Source organism: Mauremys mutica, chromosome 7 (genome assembly GCF_020497125.1).
Source record: "Mauremys mutica isolate MM-2020 ecotype Southern chromosome 7, ASM2049712v1, whole genome shotgun sequence".
Taxonomy (NCBI): domain Eukaryota; kingdom Metazoa; phylum Chordata; order Testudines; family Geoemydidae; genus Mauremys; species Mauremys mutica.
This window is the reverse complement of record NC_059078.1, coordinates 128,658,953-128,685,952: the sequence shown is the minus strand read 5'-3', so window position 1 is coordinate 128,685,952 and position 27,000 is coordinate 128,658,953. Positions and strand designations below refer to the sequence as shown.

Here is a 27,000-nt window from a genome sequence, read left to right as displayed (position 1 = left end):
TGGGAAAATTGAATTCACGTAACATCATTTCGCTTAAAGCTGCATTTTTCAAGAACGTAACTAGGATGTTAAGTGAGGAGTTACTGCACTGTACCCCTTTAGGAGGCTGATTTGTCTTGTGTACCCCCAAGTTTCACCTCACTTAAAAACGACTTGTTTCCAAAATCAGACACAAAAATACAGACGTGTCCCAGCACACTAGTATAAAAATAACTGCACAATGGCTGCCTGTCTCCTTCTTACCACTAATCTTCAAATAAATCCACTGGAATATAAATACTGTACCTGCCTTTCAGTGTCTAGTATATGGAGCAGTATGAACTAGTCAGGGGCTGTATGAAACTTTAGTTTGTACTGACCCCCTAGTGCTTTTTATGTAGCCTGCTGTAAAACTAGGCAACTCTCTAGCTGAGTTGATGTACCCCCAGGAAGACCTCTGTGTACCCCAGGGGTATGCGCACCCCTGGCTGAGAACCGCTGACTTAAACCATTTCAGCGTAGCCACTCACTAGCGTGAGGGGAGGGGTCCTATTGCTGGAGCGAATCCGCCTTGCTGAGGGCCGGTGGCGAGGGCGATGTTGCCCTCATGCTGTCTGTATGGTGGTTAGGTCGGCTTTGCTGCACTGCTCAGGAGAGTGGCTTTTTCACACTCCTGTTGGGTCGACCTCATATTAAGTGTAGCCTTGGGCATAACTAATGTCGTTCGGGCGGTGGTGCTCCTCCAGCACAGAAAATCTCCTTCTGCAAGCGTACGCTGTGGGCAGGTCTGCACTGAAAAGTGGTGTCAGCGGAGCTTCTCTCGGGGCTGTGAAAAAACCCACCCCACCCTACCCCCCGAGAGATGTTGTTAAGCCAAGCTAAGCCCCGGTGTAAACAGCGCTAGGTGGACAGAATTCTGTCTCTCAGGGAGGTGGGTTACCTGCGTGGACTGGAGCCCCTGCCCGGTGCTGTGGGAAGTGTCTGCGCTGAAGCACTGCAGAGCTGTGGCTATGGCACTGGGGTGTTTTCAGTAGAGACCTCGCCTGTGTCTACACTAGTGGGCTCTGCCAGCATAGGTGCTGCAATATAGACAGAGCCTCTGTGCATAGCCAGCCAGGAGGTCCCCTGCTGTGGCTCTTTCCTGGGTGGGGTGGTGAGCTGCATGTCCTTCTCCTAAAGGGCTAAGCCGGCTTTTTGATGCTCATTTTCCCAGAGCCCAACAACTATCGGACATTGACTGGCCGCACCGTGAATGGCAGTCAGCTGGGGAAGGACTATATCCAGCTGAAGAGTCTGCTGCAGCTTATCCGTACCTACGCCAGAGCCAGCCTCTATGGGCCCAGCATTGGGCGGCCCAGAAAGAACGTCATCGCTCTCCTGGAGGGGTAAGTGATGCGGATCAGATCCAGGGTCCTCAAATCTCCCCTCACCAAGGCTGATGGAGGCCAAACAAGTTCAACTCCCACCCCTGCAGATGCACTGAGTCTCTGGCTGGGCGAGCTCGGTGCACTGCTGTTTGTCACAACTGCCACCCGGGTAATGGCGCGAAGGAGGCCAAGGGTCCCCGCGTGGGAGAGAACGTCTGCAGTGGGGGCATGGTGGCCAGAACCCACTGGGAGCAGAACTGGGCAAGTATAGACACACCCATTCTTAACGCTGAGTGTTTGCTGTGACACTGTCAGCCACACGTTGTCTGATTAGGGTCTGAGCTCCTCAGCCAGGGATATGTTTATACAGCACCAAGAACCAGGGGCCCTGATCCTGACTGGAACCTTCTCACACAAGAGCTAGACAGATGATGATAATGGTGGTAATACTCAGAGGAGGAGCAGTAAGCAGGGAGTGGGCCTCGTCTCGGCCTGTCAGGAGAAGCATGTTTCAGAGAGACGCTGCTTCCCTGCTCTCTTTGGAGTATCCTGCCTCCCTCATCCTGCCATTCAGATCAGCGCAGAGAGGAGGGCCTGGCACAGGGCTGCCAGGGTGCTGCAGACTTTGCCTTGTGCCAAGAGGGGAGGTGAACAGAGCTGGGGACCGTGCTCCATTGTCAGCGTTATTGCTAATAATTGTTTGCTTTGACTATGACCCTGAGCCACTGAAATGATTTCTCTGAGCTACAGAGAAGGGCCAAATCCCTACTTTCCCCATCTGAAGCAGGGGCCAGGGCTGGGCAAGGTCCCTCCCCGCGGTCTGGGAGAACAAGCTCCTCTGGCAGGCTGCCTGTGCCGCTGAAAGGCACCACACAGCCAAGTCCTGCCAGCACCTCTCAGAATCAGAGAACACCGTGATTCCTGGATGGCTTTAGCCATCCTCTGCATTTCAGCTTTGCACTCCCGGGAGCTGCTGAGGGGTGTCCAGGAGCCAGAGGAGGTGCTGGAGGGCATGTGTGCTGTGGTCTCACATCTGCGTATGTGTGAGGAAGTGGGCAGTGAGGTTCTGCCGGGGCTGAAAGCGAGGGAGGCCAGAGAGAAGGGAGCAGCACTAGTACAAGGGGATAGCAGAAGAGGAAGCGAGATGGTGATAGACAGCAACAGCTGAAGAGACACAGGACAGCCACAGAAACATGGGAGATGCAGGAGTCTCCTGGGAAAAGGAATTTGCATTGTCCTGAACCAGGACCATTGTTCAGTGGCAGCAGTTCCCTGAAGGACCGTGAGCCAAAGCTGCAGTATGGGGGCTGGGGACCATCCCGATATTTGGGTGGTTGTCCCCTGTCCCGACCGATCAGTTGGGTTTTTTTGCTCCACCAGCAGACCCCTCCCTGCCCCTCCATGTGTCCCAATATTTTCTTAATCTCATCTGTCACCCTAGGGCAAGGGGAGGTGGCTAGTGGATTCCGCTGGGAGCAGAGTTAGGTCCAGACTTCGTTAACAGCTGCATGAATAATCTGGCACAGACAATAAACAGTGCACGGATGTGCTCCCTGCTGCACCAAGGAGAGAGCTGCCTTAAGCAGCCCCTTGAGATTCCACTGCCTCCGTGTGTCTCCGCCACCCCCACTCCAAGGTTCTGACATAGCAGCTGGGGCCATGGACAGCCAGTGCGATTGACAGAGCTGACCTGGGTCCTGCCAGCCCCAGCATGTTCCCTTCTCCCCGGGGGCGGGAGCTGTACCTGTAAGTGTCTGAGCTCTCCAGATGGGGGGTGAGGGTGCTGCAGAAGCCCATGGACCTGTCACTGAGGGGCCCCATGCCAGCAATGGAGCTGGGGGTGAGGCCAGGCTGGAGCAGGCATCCCTGTACCAGCTGGACAGGAGTACACTGCTCATGCCACTGTGGCTAGAGGCACTGGCCACCCTGAGTGCGTCCCTATGGCCTCCGACCGATACACGCTGGGGACGGCTACTCCCACGCCTTGGCACACACGCTAGATTAGAGTTAACAGGAGCTAAGACTCACCCTCCCAACTCCAAGTGTAGACGTACCCTAATAAAGAGAGGCTCTGTCTCTAGCACCGAGGGTCCCCCGTGATTACTGAGCATGGCACCCCCTACTGTGGGCCTGGGATGAGTGGGCCCAGAGATGGCTAGCGGGTCCTGGCTGCTCTGGAGGGGGATCGGTGATGGGCAGATTGCTGCTGCTCCCGGATTTGTCTTGGAGCTCAGGTGAACACTTCATTGGTGACGCTGCTGGAAGGGGTGGGATGCAGAAGGGGGGTGACAGTCACACCTGCCTCACACTCAGGCTAGGCTGTTCTCAGGCTGGAGGAAACCAGCAACCCCTGGTTCATGGAGAGCTTTGTGATTCTGATTATTGGCTATAAGTTCTCAGTGCCAGAGCCTTAACAAGGAACTTTTGCGCCCGAGGCAAGGGCTGGCTCCAGGCTCTTCGGCGGCTCGTTGGCGGCCGGTCCCTGAGTCCCTGTTGGAGGGAAGGACCTGCCGCCGAATTGCCACCGCCGCTTCATTCATTCTTCGGTGGCAGGTCTCTGAGTCCCTCTCGGAGGGAAGGATCCGCCCCTGAATTGCCACCGAAGAATGAATGCAGTGGCGGCAGCAATTCGGCGGCAGGTCCTTCCCTCCGACAGGGACTCAGGGACCCGCTGCCGAATTGCTGCCGCCGAAGCGCCGTTGATCGCGGTAGAGCTGCGCCCCTCTGCTTTGCGCACCCGAGGCAAGTGCCTCACTCGCCTCGCCCTTGTTACGGCCCTGCTGAGTGCTGACAATGCTCGTGGCGCTGGACAAGGTGCCGCGCCAAAGGCATTCTTTGCTCAGCAAAGAGCCCAAGCTGACACACAGACCGAGGCTCTGTACAGCTCCAAGCTAGCTGTTTATTCCTCACAGCCCCGGGAGGATCATTGCCCATCTTAAGGGTGAGGGAGATGAGTGAGAGGTGAAATGCCTGGCCAGTGTCATGGGGAGTGTCGGTGTTAACTGCCAAGTGAGCCTGGTGCTCACATTAGGAGACAAGAACTGACACTTTGATTGAAGATGATGAAGAACAGATTGCAGGGAGATGAGGCATTGCTTCTTTAGCTTAATGGCTGTTGCCTGCTGTGCAGGAGACTAGCAATGGAGACTTGGGAGTGCACAGGTGCAAGAGGGAATTTCTGCAGGCACAACAAACAGTCCAGTTTGATGAGGTGTTAATTAGCCCATTCATGGAGCCTGAGCTGTTGGACCACAGACATGTTAGCTACCTACTGTGCTCGCAGGACTAAGAATCCCAGAACTGCAGAGTTCTTTGCTTGGGAAAAGGTTGTGGGATTGTAAGGAATTCATGTAGCTTTTAATAGCAGCTCAGGCATTGGCACATGAGCAATGCGTGGCCCATGCACACTTCAGTGCTGGGAAAGAAGCAGGCAATAGAGCTGCCTTGTTGGCGCTGCACAAAGGCATCCATGGACTCTGGAATTCCCAAGTGTTCTGGCAGCCACCTGAAGAATCAGTGTCATAGGCCTCACTACGCTGGCAGGAGTGCGGACTCTTCTGAGTCACTCTGGGTCATTAATAATAAAGCACGCGTACCTCTGCTGCAGCCAAACATATTTCTGTGCTTCTGGCTCCTGCGCCCCACAGCCTGATGTCACGTGTCTGAATGCTCCTGGCGTCTGCCTGAACCACAGCACACTAACAAGGTCAAAGCAGACAATGAACGCTAGTGGCAAGGTCGGGACATCCATCAGTTCATGGAACTGGGAACCCCCCCGCCCTCCACATGTGGCAGCCATGCTGTGAGAGAGCTAGCCCTGCTTCCCGCTACCATCTGCTCTGCTCTGCTCTAGTCTACATAGGTTTAGTCCAGCCTCAGCCCACTTTCAAGTAATGTATTAAGAGATGTGGCTAACATCGGTCTTGTGTGGCTTGTTCTTTTGTTCATCCTCTCCTGGCCGGGAAAGTTGTGTGCACAGGGGAGTGTTTGCTTTGGCAGGTTTGCGAGGGAAGTTTTTGTTTTTGTTTTAAATGTCCATGCTGCTCTGTGCATGTTAGAGAAGACAGGTTGGAGCAGTGCCCCTGGCACTTGGAGCAGAAGGTGGGGAAATCTGAGATGGCCCTTAGCACCGGTGGGACGGGCCCCGGGGAAAGCTCTGTCTCCTACACAGCCATGCTTTGCCCTTCTGGGGGAACATTCCATGGTGCTCAAGGGGTAAAGTTGTTTACCACAGTCTTGAAACACTTTTAGATGGGCTGGGCCAGGCCATTGAACATCTTGAAGATAAGGACAGAGACCTTTAACTTCACTTCGAATGGAGAGAGCAGAGAGGCCAGGGTGATGTGCTTGCGATAGCCCGTGTTGCTGAAGAGATGGGCTGTGGGGTAACTGGAGTGTTTCCTAAGTGTACTGTATGGAAATTGTAGAATTATCAACAATAATGCAGAAAAACAAGAAGTGTTCAATAAATATTTCTGTTCTGTGTCTGGATGTCCTGGGTAATTAAAGCCCTGTCAGTCTGACATTGATTCTGGACAAGATAATTGAGTAGCTGATACAGGACTCAATTAATAAAGAATTAAATAAAATATAATTAATGTCAATCAACATGTGTTTATAGAAAATAGGTCCTGTCAAACTAAGTTGCTCTCTTTTTTTGATGAGATTACAAGTTTGGTTAATAAAGGTAACAGTGATGACATAATGTACAGATTCTTCCTGCGTAACTAGGATCTGGCCTTTTCTCTCCACCCATGCAGCTAAAAGTCTCATCACCTTGGGGAATCATTTTCGAGCGTGTTTCCTTTCATTGGGGTCCTGCGGGAATTGGTTCTTGGCCCTATGCTATTTAGCATGTTTATCGGTGACGTGGAAGGAAACATAAAATTATCACTGATGCAGCTTGCAGATAACACACAAATTGGGAGAAGGGTAAATAATGAAAAGCACAGGTCACTGATTGAGAATGATCTGGATTGCTTGGTAAACTGGGCGCAAGCAAACAATATGCGTTTCAATATGGCTACATGTAAATGTGTGCATCTAGGAGCAAAGAATGTCGGCCACACTTACAGAATAGGGGACTCTGTCCTGGGAAACTGTGACTCTGCAAAAGATTTGGAGGTCATGGTGGTAATCAGCTAAACACGAGCTCCCAGTGCAACCCTGCATTTGGCACCGGTGTGACCGCTGCTGGAATCCTGTGTCCAGCTCTGGTGCCCACAATTCAAGAAGGATGTTGACAAATTGGAGATGGTTCAGAGAAGAGCCACAACAATGATTAAAGGATTAGAAAACCTGCCTGACAGTGACAGACTCAAAGAGCTCAATCTGTGTTAAGGGGTGTCTTGATTACAGTCTAGAATTGCCTAGACAGGGAATAAATATTTAACGGACTCTTCAGTCCAGCAGAGAAAGGTGTAGCATGATCTTATGACTGGAAGTTGAAGCTAGAAACATTGAGACTGGAAATAAGATGCACATTTTAAATAGTGAGAATAATTAACCATTGGAACAATTTACTGAGGGTTGTGGGGGAGTCTCCATCACTGGCCATTTTTCAAACAAGATGGGATGTTTTTCTAAAAGATCAACTCTAGGAATTATTTGGGGCAAGTCTCTGGCCTGCGCTGTACAAGAGGTCAGACTAGATGATCACAATCGTCCTTTCTGCCCATGGAACGTATGAATCTTTGTGCTGAAGGCTTCGTGCCCAGGGATTTGCATTGCTGTATTCCAGCCGCGAGATGACGAATAACTGAGGCCAGGTTGTGGTCTGCCAGGATGGGACAGTCTCCTAGCCACGCAGAGATGATGGAGAGTACTCCTCATGTATGCTGCCACGTGAGAGCTCAGTGTCAGATGCCAGAGAACTCTGAAGCTACAGGCTGAGCTGACCAGTTGTGGGTACGAACCTTCAGCCACAGCAGACTGCATGCTGACTGCAAACTCCTCAGTGCATTGATTGGCGGGCAGGTGCAGAGAATAAGCGAATGCCTCTGAGTCTGGGTTGGCAGGAAATCCCTCCAGCCAGCTCCTCTCTCATTGGAGGGGGTGGCACCCCACAGAGGGTGCTGTGCCCTGTTTATGTGGGGACAGATGACTGGCTCTGGACCACTTGCCCGGCTGGAAGGACGGCTTGTGGCTGGGCTGAGGGGATCTGCCTGTGGTGCTGTAGGGGGAACAGGCTTGAGCCACGGGCCAGGGGATCCACCCCATAGCAGTCCAGGAGCACAGTGCCAGCCAGCCTAGCAGAGAGGTTCAGCTCTGGTACAGGAGGCCTGGGCTGTAAGAACATAAGAGCGGCCAGACTGGGTCAGGCCAAAGGTCCATCCAGCCCAGTGTCCTGTCTGCCAACAGTGGCCAGTGCCAGGTGCCCCAGAGGGAATGAACAGAACAGGGAATCATGGAGTGACCCATCCCCTGTCGCCCATTCCCAGCTCCTGGCAAACAGAGGCCAGGGACACCGTCCCTGCCCAGCCTGGCTAAGAGCCACTGATGGACCTAACCTGCATGAACTGATCTAGTTCTTTTTTGAACCCTGTTATAGTCTTGGCCTTCACCACATCCTCTGGCAGGGAGTTCCACAGGTTGACTGTGTGTTATTTGAAAAAATACTTCCTTGTGTTTGTTTTAAACCTGCTGCCTGTTAATTTTATTTGGTGACCCCTAGTTCTTGTGTTATGTGAAGGAGTAAATAACACTTCCTTATTTACTTTCTCCACACCAGTCATGATTTTATAGACCTCTATAAAAACCCTTCTTAGCCATCTCTTTTCCAACCTGAAAAGTCCCAGTCTTATTAATCTCTCATCATACAGCAGCCGTTCCAGACCCCTCATCGTTTTTGTCGCCCTTTTCTGAACCTTTTCCAATTCCAATATATCTTTTTTGAGATGGGGTGACCACGTCTGCAGGCAGTATTCAAGATGTGGGAGTACCATGGATTTATATAGAGGCAATATGATATTTTCTGTCTTATTCTCTATCCCTTTCTACGAGAATTTATTGTAAATTTTGTGTTTTGCCGTATGACTTTTCCAACAGATGTTTTGGTAGTTTGAGTCCCCCATTGCTACCAAGTCTTGTGTTTTGGACATTTCTGTTGTTTGTTCTAGTGCTTCATCCACTTCTTCTTCCTGATTTGCTGGTCTATAGCAGACCCCTACCATGACATCATCCCTATTTTTTACCCCTTTTAATTTTACCCAGAGACTCTCACCTGGCCTGTCTCTCCCCTCTGGCCAGCTCTCAGAACAAGTGTGTGTATTCTTGACATATAATACAACACCTCTTCCCTTTTTCCCCTTTCTGACCTTTCTGAACAAGTTATGCTCCTCTATAGCAATATTCCAGTTAGCAAATTTATCCTAGTAAGTCTCTGTGGTACCAGTTAAGTCATAATTTACCTTATGTACTAATAGTTCTTCTTTGAGTGCTTGCTGTTATGTCCATTCCATGTTAGATGTGTGTGCTCGCCACATGCACTGATGCCAGAAGTTTTTCCCTCCGTGGTATCCGTAGAGGACCAGCTCTGGCGCTCTCTGGAGTCCCATATGCACTTGTATAAGGGGTGCCTCCGGCTCCCTCCTCCCTCAGTTCCTTCTTACCACCAGTGATGGTGCTGGATCATCTCCTTACTTCGGCAAGTGCTCTTACTCAGTGGTTCTTCCTATCATTCATTGTGTAAATAGTTCTTTCTTTTGTTCTCTTAATAGTTAGCTAATAGTACTGTAGATAAGTTAGATGAGTCCCCCAAGGGACTTAGCTCAGGGATGGGGCATGCCCCGGTCCCCGGGCTTCAAGTCTTGCAAAAAGCCTGTGCCCATCAGTGACCCTCATCAAAGTTGCCTGAAGTGTTTGGGGGAAACAAGTGTCACATCTGCAAGAGCTTCAAGCCTAGAACTAAAAAGGAGCCAGACATAAGACTAAGAGTGCTCCTCAAGGAGTCTCTGAGCCTCCGAGATTGGACTCCGCACCGAGCACAGCGGCACTGGCCTCCCAACGCCGGTCCCAGTCCCTACTAAGAAGCAGAGGAAGAACACCGGGAGAGGGTGGTCCCCAACATCCTGTACTGAAAAGTGAAAGTCCAGAGAGCAGCATAGGCCCATGTGGGGCAGCACGTCTCCAGAGCCCAGCAGGGGCCAGGCGCCGCGACCGCCTATGCGGGGCACTTCGGCTGCCTCACAACTGATACAGAGTGGAATGAAGCAGCGCAGCTGTACCAGTTCTGATGGGGCTTGTGGGAAGAAATCAACGATGAAGTGGCCTGCATAGAGACACCAGTGGACCTAGATGCTTTTGTGGATCTTACCATCCACATAGATAATAGACTGTGAGAACAAAGGGAGGAGACAGGGGGTTGCCTACAGCCTCCCTTACCACATACCATGACCCCAGCTTCTGTATCACCTGCCGAACCCACACGTGCCAGTCTGGTTCACCAGCAACTCACACCTGAAGAAAGGGAACCGGGCCACCAGCACCACGTGTGCTTCTACTGTGGTGAAACTGGCCATGCCATCTCAGCCTGCCCAGTGCAAACACTGAAGAGTTTGGGGGCACCAGCCTGGACCTTGAGAGAACAGATGTTCCCCCTACCCTCGTCCTCACTGGGCTGCACCCTGAGCCCCATCCACAGGCTCCTCATTTGCCGGTGCCTATCCCATTGTGCATCACAGGGACCCCTTACAGACCAGTCCCTATTCCCTTCAGGAGGAGCAGACAATTCCGCGGATACAGCTACAGTTCAGACCCTCCCAGGAACTAAACTATCAGTTCCTTGGCCCATACCGCATTTGGTGACAAATTAACCTGGTCACCTTCAAGCTTCAGCTGCCTTGATCCCTTAGAGACACCCTGTGGTTCACCTCTCACTTCTGAAGCCACACACTGAGAACACATTTCCCCATAAAGCCCAATCACCCCCCCCCACACACACACACACACTGGTACAGGGTCAAGAGGACTATATTGGATGTGAAGTCCTTGACACAGATCAAACAGGCAAATTATGGCCCAGAGGAATGCACTTGGGAGCCAGAGGGAAATGTTCATGCTCCTGCCTGGTTTCGACCTTCCACAGAACCCACCCTCAGCAACCTGGACCTACATTGCCCAGAGGGCACCCCTAGGGGAAGGGAGTGATGTTATGACATCAGGGTCTCGAACCTGGGTCTGCAGGGTTTATAGGAGCAACCAACCCTCCATCTGGCAGCCTGCTGATCCTTGCTTCCCTGGGACCCATGAAGCCCAGCCCCAATTTGAGGCTCTGCCGCTGCAGTCCTATTGGTGGTGTCACAGAGCAGCTGATTGGCCTGCTGGCCCTACCTAAGCCGGGAGCGGGAGCAGGAACAGGAAGATGTCTGAACAACTGGGCTCCACCCTGTTCTGCACTGTGTGCCTTGTGCTTCCCACTCCCCTGGCTTCATTTCCTGGCATTCTGACCCGGTGCGACCCCTGGCATCTGATTTGCGATTCTGACCTCCTGGTATCGTGACCCAGCTCACTCCTGTCTTGTGATTGTGGACTCTGGCTCTGACTACTGGGTCTGGCTGCCCATGACCTGGCTGTGACATAAAGCTTGCAAACAATGCAAATATTGGGGGAGTGATAAGCAGTGAAGAGGACAGGTCCCTGATTCAGAGTGAGCTGGGTGCAAGCACACAATAGGCATTGTAATATGGCTAAAGGTAAATGTATGCATCCAGGAGCAAAGAACGTAGGCCAGTGGTTCTCAACCTATTTACCACGGGGGGCTACATGTGCGGCTATCTCTGCGCTATATGGGCCGCATCCGCAGAATATATATACTACCCGTATGACCCTGTCACATGGGCCGCAGCTCTGTGCCGATTGTGCTGCGGGTTGAGAACACTGATGCAGGCCACACTTACAGGACGGGGGACTCTGTCCTGGGAAGCAGGGACTCTGAAAAAGATGTTGGGGTCATAGTGAATAATCAGCTGAACGTGAGCTCCCAGTGTGATGGTGTGGCCAAAAGAGCTAATGCCACCCTGGGCTGCATGAAGAGGGGAATGAATCTCCAGTAGAGCAGAGAGGTTATTTTACCTTGGAATGTGGCATCGGTGCGGCCAGTGCCGGAATCCTGTGCCCAGTTCTGGTGCTCACAGCTCAAGAAGGATGTTGATAAATTGGAGAGGAGTCAAAGAAGAGCCACAAAAATGATTAAAGGATTAGAAAACCTGCCTGATAGTGATAAACTCAAGGAGCTCCATCTGTGTAGCTTAAAAAAGCAGCGGTTACAGGGTTACTTGATTACAGACTAGGAGTACCTACCTGGAAACAAACCTTTAATAATGGGCTCTTCAGTTTAGCAGAGACAGGTGTGACATGATCCAGTGGCTGGAAATTGAAGCTAGCCAAATTCAGACTAGCAATAAGGTGTAAATTGTTAACAGTGAGTGTAATTAACCCTTGGAACAATTTACCAAGGGTCACGGTGGAGTCTCCATCACTGACAATTTGTAAATCCAAGATTGGATTTTTTTTAAAGCTCTGCTCTAGTAATTATTTTGGGGGAAGTTCTCTGGCCTGTGCAATGCTGGATGTCAGGTCAGATGATCACAATGGTCACTTCTGGCCTTGGAATCTGAGTCTATGGACTCCTCTGCAAAGCCTCTTTGCTTGGGTGACAGTATCTTCCCTTGACTCACAAACCAGTGCCCTTCCCCCAGCTCCTGACCAGGCCATTGAGTACCCGCCACCCCCCATTCGTAGGCATCCCGGCACCTTTTAAATATTTGTTGTCCTTTGATCTGATAACTCCCAGCAAAACAAGGGTTGCAGCTTGTTGGAGACAGTAGGTAGGACCCTCAAAGTGAAGAGTTTTCCTCATTGCCTTTCAAGTTTGTGCCTGGTGTCATGGAGTCCCCGGGCGCTGCTCTGGAACTGCTCCCTATGAAGCCAGGCAGGACTCTGGGGGAGCCTCCTCTCTGTGAGCAGACTGTCTCCAGGCAAGAAACTTCCTCAGCTTCCACCTTCCTGGGTCTCTCCTTAGAGCATTCAGCATCCTCTGCCCCTCCGTGCGCTTCCCACAGCGAGTCCGCCCAGGCGGGGTCCTAGGGAAGCCAGAGGGCCCTGCACCCCCACTCCACAGTCAGACGTGACTCTCAGCCAGCCAGTAACACAGAAGGTTTATTAGTGACAGGAACATGGTTTAAAACAGAGCTTGTAGGTACAGAAAAAGGACCCCTAAGTCAGGTCCATCTTGGGGCAGGGAGGCCAGAGCCCCATCTAGGCCTCCCTCCATTTCCCCAGCTAGCTCCAAACTGAAACTCTCCAGCCCCTCCTCTGCCTTTGTCTCTTTCCCGATCTCTTTGTTCTCCAACACCTTCAGTTGGCACCTTGCAGGGGAGGGTCCCAGGCCATCAGTTGCCAGGAGGCAGGGCGTCGGCCATTCTCTGTGAAGACAGCATCAAATTGGCACTCTAGGGCTCTGCAACAATCACACGCCCTGATTCCACCACCTAGAGACTTAAGAAATGCATAGGGGAAACAGGCACCCCCACAATATTCAGAGAAAACATTAAGAACATTCCCACTTCATCACACCTGGATTTCTTATTGGGAGAGTCAGTGTTGCCTTACAGAGTCCCCGTTGAATCGAAGCATTAAGGGCATATGATAAACGTACCACTTCCCCCAGTATCCGTTATACACTCTGTCTCAATAACTCAGTTACAGATCAGCAGTCTTAGATTATTACATAGCAGCTCCATGACATCACACCTGCTGGACATAATACAGGTTCACTAATATATAAATATCAACATGTGCTTCTCAAAATGGATTTAGCTACTAGTCTCTGAACTTCCTTCTGTGGAATTAGGATTTTACTGATATCCCTAGTCTTTCAGCAGCATTTGTGTGGTGGAAGAGTGACATCCTAGGGTTGGTTAGATTATCTGCAGCTGCATGTGTTCTCTGGCTGGTCCAGTGCTCAAGTACAAACTCTTCCTGCTTGGAGGGAGTAGCAGTATGCTAATGGTGGGGTGGCTTTTCTCTCTCTAGGAACTGTGGGAATATGACTGCTTGTTTTTTCAGTGTAACACCGAAGCCTGGTCTGTGCTGAGAAGTTTTGCTGACTTTGCTGTCAGTTTAGAATGAGGAAAAATCAGTGCCCCTAACTGACACGTCTGTATCTGCAAAAGCCCCAGGGTAGACAAAGTTCTACCAGCAAAAAATTATTTTGCTGACATACTTATTTTATTCAAGGAACTGTTATATGTAATACTGGCAAAAGAACTGTTGCATCGGGTACAGCTGCATCTCCCCTACGAGGGTTTGCTGGTCTTCTTATACCGGTGAGTGCGTTCTAGAGCAGTCAAGGCTGCTCTAAGCCACACAGCACAGGAACCAATGGAAAAGGCCAGGGAGACGGTTATTCCTTATTATAATACGGAGCGCTACTCCTCAAGAGATGAGGCCTGATGATAGTTCTAACACACCATTAAGGCAGAAGGGTCACCAAGAATAATCATCCTCTTGAACACTGAGTCTCTTTGGGGTGAAAGGTGTTATATAAAATGTCCAGTACTAAGGTAACAACAACCTACAGTTAAGGCTGCTCATTACTCCATTATAAGACTCTGGTTTTAGGTGCTTATAACTTTGCCAAAGTTTCATCATTTGGGGTGGCTGCCTCAGGCGGAAGTTGTTTGGAGGCTGTTTTAAAATTATTCAGCCATTTGTCAAAATTAGGTTATACAAAAATACATTGTATGGCTATGTTAAAAAAAAATCTCACAGCCATTTAATTGAGACACTGTTACACCTCCATGCTTTGGAGCAGGGTCTTGAAATTTGGCAGGAAAGCACCTTTGCCATTCCCATGGAAAATCTGCCAGAATCTGCTGAGTTATGACTCATTCATAGAAACATAGAATCTCAGGGTGGGAAGGGACCTCAGGAGGTATCTAGTCCAACCCCCTGCTCAAAGCAGGACCAATCCCCAACTAAAACATCCCAGCCAGGGCTTTGTCAAGGCTGACCTTAACAACCTCTAAGGAAGGAGATTCCACCACCTCCCTAGGTAACCCATTCCAGTGTTTCACCACCCTCCTCATGAAAAAGTTTTTCCTAATATCCAACCTAGACCTCCCCCACTACAACTTGAGACCATTACTCCTTGTTCTGTCATCTGTTACCACTGAGAATAGTCTAGATCCATCCTCTTTGGAACCTCCTTTCAGGTAGTTGAAAGCAGCTATCAAATCCACCCTCATTCTTCTCTTCTGCAGACTAAACAATCCCAATTCCCTCAGCCTCATAAGTCATGTGCTCCAGCCCCCTAATCATTTTTGTTGCTCTCCGCTGGACTCTTTCCAATTTTTCCACATACTTCTTGTAGTGTGGGGCCCAAAACTGGACCCAGTGCTCCAGATGAGGCCTCACCAATGTCGAACAGAGGGGAATGATCACGTCCCTCGATCTGCTGGCAGTGCCCCATCTTATACAGCCCAAAATGCCGTTAGCCTTCTTGGCAACAAGGGCACACTGAAACTGAAAAACCTCAGTTCACACATGCTCAGTAGAGACTTGTTAGAGTTTGGCAGCTCAACTCTCTAAAGAGTCTGTCTGTACTGAGCATGCTCCAGCTGAGGGCTGCAGGGGCTGAGCAGGATTTCCCCAGCAATTGAGCCTCCTGGCTGCCAAGGGACACTACTGTGCTGGGCACCAGAAATGGTGAGATCTCAATGCCCCCTTGCTGGTGCCCAGGAATCATGGAGAGAAAGGGGAACCCCCGAATGGAATGCAGAGGGGCGAGGAGCTGGCATGTGTGGGGGGGTGGTTAGGATCAAATGGGAGGGGCAGATGGGAGCAGAGGGGCAGGAGCCATGGGGCAGAGGTGGGAGAGGGGGTAGTATCCAGGAGAGGTACAGACAGGAGCAGAGGGGCAGGAGCCATGGGGCAGAGGTGGGAGAGGGGGTAGTATCCAGGAGAGGTACAGACAGGAGCAGAGGGGCAGGAGCCATGGGGCAGAGGTGGGAGAGGGGGTAGTATCCAGGAGAGGTACAGACAGGAGCAGAGGGGCAGGAGCCATGGGGCAGAGGTGGGAGAGGGGGTAGTATCCAGGAGAGGTACAGATAGGAGCAGAGGGGCAGGAGCCATGGGGCAGAGGTGGGAGGAGAGGGGGTAGTATCCAGGAGAGGTACAGATAGGAGCAGAGGGGCAGGAGCCATGGGGCAGAGGTGGGAGAGGGGGTAGTATCCAGGAGAGGTACAGACAGGAGCAGAGGGGCAGGAGCCATGGGGCAGAGGTGGGAGGAGAGGGGGTAGTATCCAGGAGAGGTACAGACAGGAGCAGAGGGGCAGGAGCCATGGGGCAGAGGTGGGAGAGGGGGTAGTATCCAGGAGAGGTACAGATAGGAGCAGAGGGGCAGGAGCCATGGGGCAGAGGTGGGAGGAGAGGGGGTAGTATCCAGGAGAGGTACAGACAGGAGCAGAGGGGCAGGAGCCATGGGGCAGAGGTGGGAGAGGGGGTAGTATCCAGGAGAGGTACAGACAGGAGCAGAGGGGCAGGAGCCATGGGGCAGAGGTGGGAGGAGAGGGGGTAGTATCCAGGAGAGGTACAGATGGGAGCAGAGGGGCAGGAGCCATGGGGCAGAGGTGGGAGAGGGGGTAGTATCCAGGAGAGGTACAGACAGGAGCAGAGGGGCAGGAGCCATGGGGCAGAGGTGGGAGGAGAGGGGGTAGTATCCAGGAGAGGTACAGATAGGAGCAGAGGGGCAGGAGCCATGGGGCAGAGGTGGGAGAGGGGGTAGTATCCAGGAGAGGTACAGACAGGAGCAGAGAGGTAGGAGTCTGGGGGGGGGGCGAAAGAGTGGGACGGTGGAGGAGATGGGTAAGAGCACAGGGGGAGGGCAGGAGCCAGGGGGTTAGCAGCATGGAAGAGGAAGGGAGCAGGTAGGAACAGAAGGGTACGAGGACCAGAGCTGGGGGCATGTGGCTGTCACACAGTCTGCAGTGGCTCGTCACCATGAATGCCAACCTCAGGGCAGACTGACAAGGAGCAGGGCACAAACCCCAAACTGCTGGTATGGTCTGTAATTAGCTGTCGCCGCCCCAGTGACAAGTGGGAACTCCCAGAGCACCGTCCCAGTCTGACCGTGGAGTCACAGACAGTCCCTGGGGCTCTCCAGCCTACTTGCCACCCAGGCAGGCTAGACTAGTGATAGACGGTCACTTTACACCAAAAATCACAACAGTACCGGTTACTGCCAGTCCCAAGGACACGTCACTAACCCCAGGTCAATGGTACTCAGATCTCAAACCAAAGACAATGCTTGTAGCCAATCCTGTAACAAACTAAAGAAAAATACAGGAGTTCTTTACGAGGTTAAAGCAGGTAGCGCACACACAGAAGAGTTAGTCAACTTTCAAAAGATAACAGAAACTTCTATAGTGAGCAGATTCTGTCTATCCTTTAGAGCTAACCCGGGCAAAACAGCTGGGGACTCCTGGTTTATGCTTAGAAATCCTCACCCCTCAGAGTTCAGCAGCAGAGGAAAAATACATTTTTAACAGGCATTTTTATTCCCTTCCCCCAGCACTTGAGCTGTGATGGGACAAGGGCTTGGGCACGTACCCTCTCCAGGCGGTGGGGGAAGCAGTCAAAAAAGGCTTCTGTCCACAACGGCTTGTCTGATTTCTGTCGACCTTCTTTGGTTGGGGAGGAGGTGTTCGTTCACCACAAGAGGGGTTATGTCACACTTGATACTGTTTCTCCCCGAACTGTGGGGATTTAGTCTTACCAAACATTTTTACAGTTACAGAGCAAACATTTAAACCTTATCTTATAGTGTGGGAGACAGACATTATAAGTAGGATTAATACAGTACTTGCAGCATCCTACTAGCATTCCATAAACACATTCTTCAACTCTAATATCTATTTTAATAATTCTAACACACAGGTGAGTCAGACTGGTTTCCAGATACGCATTTGTCAGTGTTGAGTGAGGCCTGGGGCCTTGGCATGAGCTGGCACCTGGTGTACCAGCGTCACATAGAAGATTAGGACACACTTAGCAACAAGGGCCCACTGCTGACTCATATCCAGCTTCTCGTCCACTGTAACCCCCAGGTCCTTTTCTGCAGAACTGCTGCTTAGCCAGTCGGTCCCAGCCTGTAGCGCTGCATGGGATTCATCCGTCCTAAGTGCAGGACTCTGCACTTGTCCTTGTTGAACCTCATCAGATTTCTTTTAGCCCAATCCTCCAATTTGTCTAGGTCACTCTGGACCCAATCTCTATCCTCCAGCATATCTGCCTCTCCCCCCAGCTTAGTGTCATCCGCGAACTTGCTGAGGGTGCAACCCTTCTTGTTACCCTTCACATCCCTTGCTAGCTGCAACTCCAGTTGTGCTGTGGCCTTCCTGATTAAACCCCTGCATGCTCGAGTAATATTTTTATACTCCTCCCTAGTCATCTGTCCAAGTTTCCACTTGTAAGCTTCCCTTTTGTATTTAAGATCACTGAAGATTTCTCTGTTAAGCCACCCTGGTCGCCTGCCATATTTGCTATTCTTTCTGCACATCGGGATGGTTTGTTCCTGTGCCCTCAATAAGGCTTCTTTAAAATACAGCCAGACTCCTTTCCCCCTCATATTAGCCTCCCAGGAGATCCTGCCCATCAGTTGCCTGAGGGAGTCAAAGTCTGCTTTTCTGAAGTCCAGGCTCCATATTCTGCTGCTCTCCTTTCTTCCCTTTGTCAGGATCCTGAACTCAACTGTCTCATGATCACTGCTGCCCAGGTTGCCACCCACTTCTACTTCCCCAACCAATTCTTCCCTCTTTGTGAGCAGCAGGTCAAGAGGAGCATGGCCCCTAGTTGGTTCCTCCAGCACTTGCACCAGGAAGTTGTCCCTGTCATAAACAGATACTTAAGGGTTAAGGGCTCTTTTACCTGTAAAGGGTTAACATACAGTACCTGATGACCACCTGACCGAAGGACCAATCAGAGATAAGATTTTTTCAAATCTCTGTGGAGGGAAGCTTTTGTCTGTGTTTTCTTTGTTTGTCTCAGGTTCTCTTTTTGGATCTAAAAGAGACCAGTCATGTCTCCAAGTTCTCCTGGAGTAGGTTCTACTATTTAATAGTGAGTATTAATTAGAAAGCCGGGTTAGTCTTTTGAGTTGCTTTCTATATTTGCAATTGTGTGTTTGCTAAAGGAAATTCTTTATTCCTGTTTGCTGTTACTTTGCTTTCACTGAGAAAGAAAGGGGGAGAGGGGATTCTCTCCAGAGATTGATAAGGTTATCCCCTATGAGTGTCCAGCTTGGGCTCATAGAGATTCTGTATTTTCTTTTTGTTCTCTTAATAAATTCTTTTCTTTTCTTTGGACTTGGTTAATTCCTTCTCTTGTGGAAATTCAGGGGAAGGTGAGGGGGGAAGAGACAGTTCCTCCTGGGTTTGATTCAAGCAGTTTGAATCAGGTATCTCTTTCCAGGACTAGGGAAGGGGAGGGGGGAAGTGAGTCCCTCTTTGTGTTGAGTCAAGGATTTGACTCGGTGTATATTTCTCCAAAGTGGCTAGGAGAGAGAGAGGGGGGAAGTGGGCTGCTTCCCTGTGTGTAGAGATTCAAGGGGTTTGAATCTGGGTTCCCCAGGGGAAGCTTGGGGGACAGGCAGTGTGTCAGACACTTTAACCTGACTGGTGGCAGCGAAGGAGACCTACCCTAGGATTTTAGGGTGGGGGAATACATGCTGGTCCTCACTTTGAAACCCCCCAGTTTCAAGTGAGGGTGCAGACCAGGACAGTCCCAAACACTCTCCAAAAACTTCCTGGATTGTCTGTGCACTGCTGTATTGCTCTCTTGTGATTGAAGTCCCCCATGAGAACCAGGGCCTGTGATCTGGAAACTTCTGTTAGTTGTCTGAAGAAAGCCTCGTCTACCTCCTCCTCCTCCTGCTCTCGTGGTCTATAGCAGACGCCCACCACGACATCACCCTTGTTGCTCTCGTTTCTAAACTTAACCCAAAGACTTTCAGGCTTGTCTCCAGTTTCATACTGGAGCACTGAGCAATCATACTGCTCCCTTACATACAGTGCAACTCCTCCACCTTTCCTCCCCTGCCTGCTTGAGAAACCATTGATTTGCAACTAAATATAACCTTTGCACTAAATGTGATGCTTCTTTTTGCTTGCCAGGAGGATACATTATGTCTAGACACATTTATTTAAGCAATCATATAGCTTAATTTACATTTCTTCAATTTATTTTTTAATTTTTTAAATTATGTTAGAAAATGGTTAATGATGCTTTTCTTTATGAGATTTTTTTTTTTACTTGTGATTTGTGTCACGGTCTACTGGGATGGAATTTCAGATGCAATTAAAAATGCACAAAAACAGCATTTTATTTAATAAATGACTTTAAATGTGCTGGATACATAAACTCTTTTCTCATCCAAACATATTTTTTGTTTAAAACTAACAGATTTATTAAACAAAGGCAGTATCATCTGTAGTTAATGAATTGAACTAATTTGTTTCTGGTCACCATGTGCTTCAAAATTTTAGAACTAGTAGATCTCATCCTCACGCCTAGTTTTTATTCAGACTGGAAGAGGAAAATAAGCTTTCCTGCTTTTTCAGCTTCCAATTGGTTTTGTAACTTTGAATAGACTAGTCATTGAGCTGAACTAGGTGAATAAACAGACACAAAGAAAATATTCTCTCTGCACCTGCAAGAGAGGCTACTGTTCATAGAATCATAGAAGATGAGGGTTGGAAGAGACCTCAGGAGGTCACTTAGTCCAACCCCCTGCTCAAAGCAGGACCAATCCCAACTAAATCATCCCAGCCAGGGCTTTGTCAAGCCTGACCTTAAAAACCTCTAAGGATGGAGATTCCACCTGTCTACTGTTGCCAACAGCTGGCTTAGCACTTCAACAAACTCTGGCTTTGGGTGCTTAGCAAGTGATTTCCACCAGTCCAGTAGTTTGAGTTTTCTTTAAAACGTGACAGCAAACATGCACAGCTTAATATTTTTTGTGTTTAATGTATAGAATCATAGAATAATAGGTTTAGAAGGGACCACAAGAGTCACCTAGTCTAACCCCTGCAAGATGCAGGATTTATTGTGTCTAAACCATCCAAGCCAGATGGCTCCAGCCACCTTTTGAAAACCTCCTGGGAAGGAGCTTCCACACCCTCCCCAGGCGTCCGTTCCATTGGCCGACTGCTCTTAGAGTTAGGAAGATTTTCCTTAAATTTAATCTAAATCTTCCATGCTGTAGTTTGAACCCATTGCCTTTTGTCCTGCCCTCTGTGGCAAAAGAGAACAATTTTTCTCCATCTTTTTATGGCAGCCTTTCAAGTATTTGAAGACCGCAATCCTATTCCCCCCTTAATCTTCTCTTTTCCCAACTGAACATACCCAGTTCCTTCAGCCTTTGCTCATATGGCTGCATTCTATCCTTTTGATCATGGGTGGCACGGGAGCTGCCCATTCGGGGAGGCTAGCCCCTGGCCCCGCCCCTTCTACCTGAGGCCCTGCTGACCCTCCATCCCCCGCACCCCTAGCACTGGGCAGCATACTCCCAGCCCTGGGAGGTGAGGCCCCAGTGCCCGGGGGCCCCTCAGCGCTGTGCGGCCCCAGCCACCCCAAGGCCGGGCAGCAGGCTGGCCCACCCTAGCCCCAGTCCCAGCCCGCTTCCAGGAAGAGGAGCAGCTTGCCTGAGCTCGGGCCAAGGAGGGAGCGGCAAGCAGGAAGGGGTCTGGGGGCAGAGCATGGGCGGGGCTACCTGGGGCTGTCTGGGGAGGTGTAGCCTCCCCCGGCCTGCAGTACCTGCCACCCACGCTTTTGATCATCTTTGTTACTCACCCCTGGATCCTTTCCAGTTTCTCGACCTCCTTTCTATACATTGGTGACCAGAACTGGACACAGTTCTCCAGCTGAGGCCTAACCAGCTCCGAGTAGTGCTATGCCTCTGTTACTGCAACCTGGCATTGCATTTGCTGTTTTTACAACAGCATCACACTGTTGACTCATGGTGGATCACAGCCTTAACATAACCCCCAAATCCTTCTCAGCAGTGCTGCTGCCAAGCCAGTTAGCCCTCATTTGTATTTGTGCATTTGGTTTTTCTTCCTCAGTCCCTTGGTTAGATGCTCCCATTAGTATTGGTCCATAGTCCAGAGGTTTGGGCAGGAAAGGCGCAAAATGGAGATGTTTCCAGCATCTTTTATATCTTCTGCCATGTGGACGGAAAATCCATTGTTTCAAACAAAGCCCTCAGTACCACTAGTGGAAAATTATAGGTAAAGGATGGATTTTGGAGTCACAAGAGCAAGTGCCATGTCCATGCATGACTTCGCTTAGTCATAGTAGGAAAGCCAATTATCTGTAGATAGGCGTCTCCCATGGTCCATTGTGAGTTAAGTGTTCCTTGATGAGCCACTTAATTTGAATAGTCCCTTCAAGATGTGCAGGCTAAATACAGAGGTGAAAGTAAGCCGGTACGGGCTGGTACGGAGGACCAGTAAGAAAAGTAGACTGGCTGAGGGAGGGAGAAGCCTGCCCCCTGCATAAGAATAGTTTAAACTCAGCTGTTCCCTGAGTGGTTCAGCCCTGGGGGTTAGGAGCCGTTTCTGGCATCCTTGTTAATTTCACTCACAGTAGGAGGGGGGAAGGTGTGTGTGACCCTGGCAGGGGCAGTCCCTGTCTGCCCCCAGGATGAGGGGATCTTGTCTCCAATACTAATATACACAACAAATACCAGCATTTGGCTGCACAGCTTAAATCCAGAGCTAATAAAAGCAGGTGGAAGGGGAAAACTCACTGTCACATTGGTTTCTCATCTCCTCCCTCCCCCTCCTCCAGCCAGGCTGCAGACAAGGCTCTGCATTCCTCCCTCCCCCCCAGCAGGGGTTCTCCTCTAGGCTCTAGCTTGCAGTAGGGACACTGGCTGAGATGCCTGCTGCTGCTGCCTGCATAAGAACAGTTTAAACTCAGCTGTTCCCTGCTCAGTTCAGCCCCCAGGGTTCAAAGTCGTTTCAGGCATCCTGGTTAATTTCACTCCCAGTTGTTGTTGGGGTGGGAAGGGGGTGTGTGACCATGGCAGGGGCAGTTCTTTTCTGCCCCCAAGATGGGGGGATCTCCTATACACAAAAAACACAATCACAATCAGGAACCATTTCCAAGTTCAAATCTATCCCATTCCCTCCCCAGCAGAGGATCATGGTTGTGATGTCCAAACTGCTTGCAGATCCTCTTTGAAATGTTACTGAACTGCGCAGGGAACAGCTAAGTTTAAAGTGTTCTCATGCAGGAGGCAGGCTTCTCCCTCCCTCAGCCAGTCTCCCTGCTCCCTGGTGCAAGCTAGAGGGAAGCCCCTGCCGCTGCTGCTCAGTGCCAGGTAGGGAGAAAGCATGGAGCCTAGTGTCCAAAGCCTGGCTGGAGGAGGAGGAGGGAAGACACGGAAAAAAATGTGACAGTGAGTTTTCACTTTTTCAGACTTATTCCAATAGTAAAGTTTTATTACAGACAGTCCTGGTGGTAGTAATAGCAGCTTTATTTTCTCTATCTATGTCATGCAATGGGAGGGATCCATGAAGTACATAGGAGAGGTGGGTTGCTTGCGATTGGACCATATGGGTAAGAAATGTAAATTACTTTCACCCCTGCCCAAACCCCAGGGCTCCCAGCCGCCTCTGCAGCTGGTATCTCGGGGGGTGATTTAAAGGGCCTAGCTTCAGCTGAATCCCCGAGCCCTTTAAATCCTGATTTAAAAGTCCTGGGATTTAAAGGCCACGCCTCTTCCAGTTGAGGCCCCTCCCCCTCTGCAGGAGTCTGGAGTACTGGCAAGTCCTTTAAGTTACTTTCACCCCTGGCGAAATACCTTGTGGGTGTTACCCAGGAGCAAACATTTGAAATCCAGGTATAGAGCCAATACTCATAACTTCAGGTACAACAAAGATACATGCCTACAAATAGCATAATCATATTCAGCAAATCATAACATTTCTATTGACCCCTTACTGGACACGCTTTGTATAAGATTTCTTGCAATTATATAATAGTGGTAGCAACAATGATCTACATGGTCATATTTTATTCAGATAACACCCCCTCAAAGAATTCTAGTAGGTTGGTGAGGCCTGATTTCCCTTTACAAAAACCATGTTGACTCTTCCCCAACAAATTATATTCATCTATATGTCTGACAATTTTGTTCTTTACTATAGTTTCAACCAGTTTGTGTGGTACTAAAGTCAGGCTTACCTGCCTGTAATTACCAGGATCACTTCTGGAGCAGTTTTTGAAAATTGGCATCACATCAGGTATCCTCCAGTCATTTGGTACAGAAGTGGATTTAAATGATAGGTTACAGACTACAGTTAGCAGTCCTGCAATTTCACATTTGAGTTCCTTCAGAACTCTTGGGTGATACCATCTGGTCCTGGTGACTTATTACTGTTTAGTTTATCAATTTGTTCCAAAATCTCCTCTAATGACACCTCAATCTGGGACAGTTCCTCAGACTGGCTCAAGTTTGGGAATCTCCCTCACATCCTCAGCCATGAAGACCGAGTTTGCAAATATTCTTGCCAGTGGGTCTGAGATTTCTTCAGCTATTTCCTTCAGCACCCTCGAATGAATAGCATCCAGCCCCACTGATCTGATTTCATTCAAATTGGTGAGAAGATCTCTGACGTGTTCTTTACTTATGCCGATCTGCAGCCCTTCCCCTTTATTGCCTAGAGTAACTTCGCTAGTTGTCCGGTCACATGTTATTGTTTGGGAGAAGACTGAAGCAATGTTGGCATTGAGCAACTCTGCCTTCCTATCATCCTCTGTTACCAGCTCACCACCTCCACTGAGCAGCGGACCCACACCACCCTTGACCTTTCTTTGTTGTTATTTGAAGAGCCCCTTCTTGATGTCTCTAACATTCCTTATGAGCTGTAACTCATTCTTTGCCTTGGTTTTCCTCGTTTTGTCCCTACATGCTCATGCTATTGGCTTGTCTACTTCCCTGGTGACATGCCCCTCCCTCCATTTCCTGTATGGATCCCTTTGGGTTTTTAGATAACTAAAAAGCTTCTTGTGCAGCCGAACTGGTCTCCTGTGGCATGTATCTTTCCTCTGTGTTGGAATAGCTTGATGTTGAGCCTCCAGTTTACATCTTTTAGGAACTGCCAGTCTCCTTCAACTCTTTTTCTTCTTAATTGCTCTCAGGGCCGTCCCTACCGATACACAAAGTATGCAGCTGCGTAGGGCACCAGGGAATTTGGGGCACCACATTTCCTGGTGCCCTGCGCAGCTGAGTGCTGCTCCAGCCCCTGCTCCGCCTCTTCCGCAGGGCCCCGCCCCTGCTCCGCCTCGCCTCCGCCCCCACACCCTTGAGGACGGCTGCAGGGGTCGGGCCTGCACTCACCGCGTGGTAAGTGGAGCGACCTGACCCTAGCCCGCTCCGCTCCCCTGGCTCCCAGCCGCACCACCGGTGAGTGCTGGGGGGCAGTTCCTTCCTGCTTCCCAAGGCTGGGAGCCAGGGGAGCAGAGCGCAGCAGGCTGGGTTTGGGGGGTGGTTTCCCCCCAGCCCCCACACCGGGAAAGGCCTGATGCCCACCTTCCCCCCCCCCCCGCAGAGGCCTGGGCCCCCACACAGCCCTCCGTGGGTGGGGCAGGGGGCTGCATAGGGCACCAAAATGGCTAGGGACAGCCCTGATTGATCTTTCCATGGGATCTCGCCTGCTATTTCTCGGAGTCGGTTGAACTCGCCTGTCTGAAGTCCAGTTTTGCTGTTCTCATGTCCTTCTTTTCTAGGACCTTGAATTTTATCAGATCATGATCACTTCCTCCCAAGTTCCCGACCACCTTCCCGTTCGCAACTAATTCATCCCTGGTGGTCAAAATCAGATCCAACATGGATGACCGCTTAGTTGTTTCCTCAACTCTTTGAATTAGAAAGCTGTCCCCTACACATGCGAAGAATTTGCAGGACGTATTCAATCACAGGTGCCAACTCCGTGAGCGCTCTGGTTCCGGAGCACCCACAGAAAAAAAATAGCGGGTGCTCAGCACCCACCGGTGGGCCTGCTGATCAGCTCATGTGTTTATATAGCGTTAATGGATTATATTTTGTCAATTTCAAATTTAATTTTAAGTAGGTTTATTTTTATGAATAAACCTGTCTTTAATTTAAATAACCTGATTTAAATCAAATTTTTAACTTTTTAAAAATGACCCGTTTTTGTCCATCATGACAATGATTCATTAACAACCTAGAGGGGGTGGGTTCTCCATCCCTGGCAGCCTTTAAGGCAAGACTGGATGTCTTTTCCAGAGACACTGCAGCTCAAACAGCCGGATGATCATAAATGGTCCCTTCTGGCCTGCAATTGATGACTAACCCTATGGGGCCTCTGTGCTACTCTAACAGTAACAATGTCTCCTGAACCAAGGCTGTTCCGGCACAGCACACTGACCCGTGCTATAACGACCCCCTTGGGATCCAAGATTCTTCTGGGTTGGAGCAAAAGAGACCTGCGGGGGCGGGGGCGGACAGCTCCTCCAGCCCCAGCACCGCAGTGCGGCTCGAGGGGGGATCCAGGGACCAGGTTCGTTGTAGTCCAAGGTTTGTTACTGTGAAGAGCGTTATAGCGAGGCTGTGCTGTACGTATGTGCCAGCAACATCTGCACAGGAATTACATTATACACCAGTAAGAATCCTTATCGAGCGCTTCTCATGCCTAGATCTAGCTCTGCTAAGGAGGTGAAGGATCACGACTCTTATCTTTAACTCCGGGCTTTAACTGAGTCAGAAGGTTTAAGTTTAGTGGGGTCTTCAAGCCTTTGTTTTTTGCCCTTTTACTGATATTTGTACAAAACAAACACAAAGTTGAACCCGGAGCAGAATTAGAATCTCTCACAGGCGTCTGAACATTGGTTTTATGCAGAATAAGAAGAGTTCCAAAATGGTCCCTTTCCCCCCCCTGAAGTTTTTTCACTTGATTGTCTCATCTTTGCTCTATATTAATAAATGGGCCAAAGAGTCAAAGAAATGAACGTGACCCTGTCAGTGGCCAACATTCACTGGTTGTGACGGAGCAGGGACTGTCTGCGCGGGGGAGGGGAGAGCAGGGGGTGACTTTAGGTGAGGGACGGGACCTGAGCCTGGAACCTGAGCCAGGCAGGGGGGTGGAGGGAGTCGACACCTTTGCCCAGGAAGCTGGACAAAGGCAGGGAGCCGGCTGGAGAGGGTTGGTCAGTTTCGGTTTTGGGCTGGGTGGTGGAACGCAGGGAATCCCAAGCTGGGATCTAAGGTCCCTGAAGCCCCAGAAGGACTTGACTGAGGGGTCCTGGTTGTGCCTACAAGCTCTGCTGTAGCCTGCGTTCCTATTGTCCAATAAACCTTCTGTTTTACTGGCTGGCTGAGAGTCCCGGTGCAGGGCCCGGACTCCCCCATACTCCGTGACACTGGTGCTGAACGAGGTTCGGGGTTTGATGCAGAGACCACAGCCTGCTTAGTATCATGGCAAAAGCAACATTCCACAACCTTTGAACCGTTGATTAATGATAACGGGAGCGGCGGGGGGGGAACTGTTAAAACATTTCAAATGTCATTAAATAAGAGTTTCATTTCCACAACATCCCTCGTTCCTCCACCTTTTAGCTGGAGAGAGAT

General features: G+C 50.1%; 1 protein-coding gene across 4 annotated transcripts in view; it reads left to right on the top strand.

The window, feature by feature from the left end:
- HPSE2 (heparanase 2 (inactive)) overlaps nucleotides 1-27,000 on the top strand; it is a 261,831-nt gene that overhangs the window by 165,033 nt on the left and 69,798 nt on the right. For all 4 annotated transcript variants that reach the window (XM_045024572.1, XM_045024571.1, XM_045024570.1 and 1 more), the window contains one exon: nucleotides 1,193-1,364. In XM_045024572.1, coding sequence (XP_044880507.1) covers nucleotides 1,193-1,364 — 172 coding nt within the window. The remainder of the gene's footprint in view (nucleotides 1-1,192; nucleotides 1,365-27,000) is intronic.